Source organism: Loa loa (genome assembly GCF_000183805.2).
Source record: "Loa loa unplaced genomic scaffold supercont3.194, whole genome shotgun sequence".
Classification (NCBI taxonomy): domain Eukaryota; kingdom Metazoa; phylum Nematoda; class Chromadorea; order Rhabditida; family Onchocercidae; genus Loa; species Loa loa.
The window spans coordinates 18,961-22,109 of NW_018108374.1; the positions used below are offsets into that span (position 1 = coordinate 18,961).

General features: G+C 32.5%; 1 protein-coding gene across 1 annotated transcript in view; it reads right to left on the reverse strand.

The window, feature by feature from the left end:
- Positions 1 to 3,149, reverse strand: part of LOAG_18096 (calpain Clp-1) — a 4,825-nt gene extending 1,676 nt beyond the window's left edge. Inside the window, exons 1-9 of the mRNA XM_020450764.1 lie at positions 3,094 to 3,149; positions 2,843 to 3,014; positions 2,550 to 2,703; positions 2,095 to 2,263; positions 1,780 to 1,860; positions 1,526 to 1,692; positions 935 to 1,010; positions 736 to 844; positions 287 to 450 (exon numbers count right to left, since the gene is read on the reverse strand). Coding sequence (XP_020305517.1) covers positions 287 to 450; positions 736 to 844; positions 935 to 1,010; positions 1,526 to 1,692; positions 1,780 to 1,860; positions 2,095 to 2,263; positions 2,550 to 2,608 — 825 coding nt within the window. The 5' untranslated portion in view covers positions 2,609 to 2,703; positions 2,843 to 3,014; positions 3,094 to 3,149. The remainder of the gene's footprint in view (positions 1 to 286; positions 451 to 735; positions 845 to 934; positions 1,011 to 1,525; positions 1,693 to 1,779; positions 1,861 to 2,094; positions 2,264 to 2,549; positions 2,704 to 2,842; positions 3,015 to 3,093) is intronic.

Here is a 3,149-nt window from a genome sequence, read left to right on the forward strand (position 1 = left end):
CTTATTTACTTCACGGTAAATTTTCTATTTTCGAAAATTTCTGTTTCTTTTTTGAAAAGATTATTGAGAAGAAACAAATTTTGGAAGAGACAAAAAGTTTTTGGTAGGAAAATACGTTCCTGCAATTTGTGCTAAAACTAATTTGTTGTGGCAAGTATTTTGATGCCTAGTTCAGTTTTCATGAGATTTGAATAAGCCTTTTTACTGACAAAGTTATCGATAGTTAAGACTTCAACATTAATTCAAATGTATTACTTCAATAAAAAAGAAAAAAGAATGATTTTACATCATAAACGGCAAATCCTATAGGTAAATTCTCGATACCCAAATGTTTGAGCTCACGTCGATACTTTTGCAATACGGCAATTATCACGGTACATAAGTTATCATCATCATACGGATCCGAATCTGTCACCTGGATACGATATTGAGGATTCATCGCAAATGTCCCTAAGCAATGTGTCGTTTAATTTTAATCCTACCAAGTAAAAACCATGAGGAAAAGCATTAAAAATGTTTGAAAATGCACACATACATACTAACACTAATCCACTACTTTTCAGTGAGCGTTAATTCCAGCTAGGCTAGAATACGCTTATGTTAAATACTTTAAAGGAACGGTTGATAACTATAGTAAACTTCTTACTAATTGATACTATTGTAACAGAACAGAGAAGCTTAGAAAATTTTTAACAAAAGAAAGAAATACGAAGACGGAAGACAAAATATGCATACGGATGTAGTTCCGGCATCCTCCAGCTGTTTCATTTTGAATCCAAGCACCATTATGGCTAAATGTTGCCCAGGCATTCTGTGACGATTGGACACCAGTCATTTGATAAACCTGCATATGCAATCATGTATTATTAATGAAAATAAGGATACAAAAAATATCATTAAGTTATATTTACAAAAGGAAGAAAAAAAAACATACTTCATTCATAACTTCTGGACCCAAGTTACATATTTCCATTTTTTCGAAATAACGCATGAAATCATTGAATGACATCCTAGAAATCAAATTCATTATCATTTAAATGTCTAAGTAAAGTGAACCAGAACAGTATGTAATTTTTATAGAGAATATCAACTTCCTGATAGTGAGAATGTAGACAACTAAAAATTGTAACATTAACTTTTCAGCAACAAAAAAAAGTGAGGTCCAAGTTTCTTGTAAAGCTACTGAGCTTAATTTAGGAATGAATAAAATGAAGATTTCAAATGAATAGAATTACGACTCTCTTTCAGAAGCTTACTTCCTGATCATATCTAACATGCTATTTATTAATGAATCATCCATAATAGGTAAGTGTAATGGAACAATCCTGGCGAAATGAAATATGACCGAATGGTTTGTTACATCGATATCTATGACTTAGTCAAACCACCATATCTGTATTGTTTTAAACTGATTATTGTCGAATTGATTTATTCTTCATATTGAACATTTAGAAGAAAAGAATTCAGTACAGCTTCTTGAATTTGATTATTACTGTAAACCGACAAAAACAATATTAAAACAAACCAAAATTCTCCGTCATGCGCAAAAACTAAACCCATCTCATCACGCTGTTGCTCGGAAATATACTGCCATTCCGTTGAATTATCCGACCACGCACCATTCCATTCTTGTTCATTACCCCATGGATTACGTATACGTAGTAACGGTATACTACCACGTGGTCCATTCACCTTAAAATAAAGTATTTAACAAGAGATATGAAACACCTATATGGTAAAAAAAATTATGTGTTAACTTTACAATGTGAAATGTTTTACCATCTTCATCCCCGTTATACTGTATGCATGACCTTTGACTAAACCATTGCGCATCCGTGCTTCCCATTCATTTGGATCTGCCTGAAATTGTACAAAACTAATATGGCTTTTCTTTACTTAGAAACAAAATTTTTTAGAATTCTAGAGCGAAACTTTATGAATAGCCTTATTAATGCTGAGCGGTAATAACTTCGATACTATCTTAAAATTTTAAATATAAAAAGGAACAGAATAAATTTTTAATCAAGAGTTAAATCTTTAGAAGAAAAACCTTCAAATATTATCAAAAAATGTGATCTATAGGAAAGGGCTTACTTCAATACTGCAACCAAATAATGAACCCATTTCAAAACCTCTCATCATCATTTCCATTAAATGTTTAGGAGGTTGTGTGAGATCGAAAAATTCTGTCAAACCACCAGTGAAATCTTCTAATGCTTCACTTGTCGTACCACCTTTTAGTGCTTCATATGAACCGTGAAGTCTTAAAAATTAAAAATTTAAAGAAAAATGTAAATTTCAGAAAGAACCAATGCTAATTTGCAAAGGCTACACTGTTTTTAGATGATAGTTGCCCTATTCATAAGTGTTCTACTCAATATGCCGTTTGCATGAAATATCGAAAAAAAAAGGATTGATTTCAGATAACACCAACCGATTCAGAAGGATCATTTTAACCGGATTTTATTAGTCACTAAGAGATCTTGAACATATGTTATTAAACCGTTTAATTTCAAGTATTTTTAAGAAAAATCAAAAGAAGCTTTTACTTTGCATATGCTTTTTCCAGCAGAGCGCTCCAAAACTCGTTGTTGTCTTTGGAATGCATATACAACAATTCACCATCAGTAGATGTTGGCAAACGATCATCGATGACAACGTCAACCCAAGTTCCATAATGCCAGAATTGGAAATGAAATATGCCTTCAATTTTGAAAATTCTGATAAAATTCAACTAAAGGAAACTGAAAACGAAGGGTAGAAACAAAAGGTTTCAATTGAAAATGTGGGAACTGAGAACCGAATTTAAAACTTCAAATTAATTCTGATTAAACGAACAAACCGGCATAATTTTCGGTGAAGCTTTGATCCGGTGGTACAACTCGATAAAATAGCTCATCTTTCAATGTAAGATTTGCTGCAGCAGCTAAAAGCCAACAATCGCCTAATTCACCTTGTACTACGTCGAAACGTGATTGTCCTTCATAAAGTAACTGCGGATTGTCACATATTTCCTGAGAAATAATTAAATGAAGGAAATGCAAAGAAATGAGTCAAAATAAGAGCAGATCAAAAGAAAGTCGTAAAACAAACTCCCGGTCGTCTCCATATGATTTGTTGGGTGGACGTTGGCTGAAGAATACGCTTTT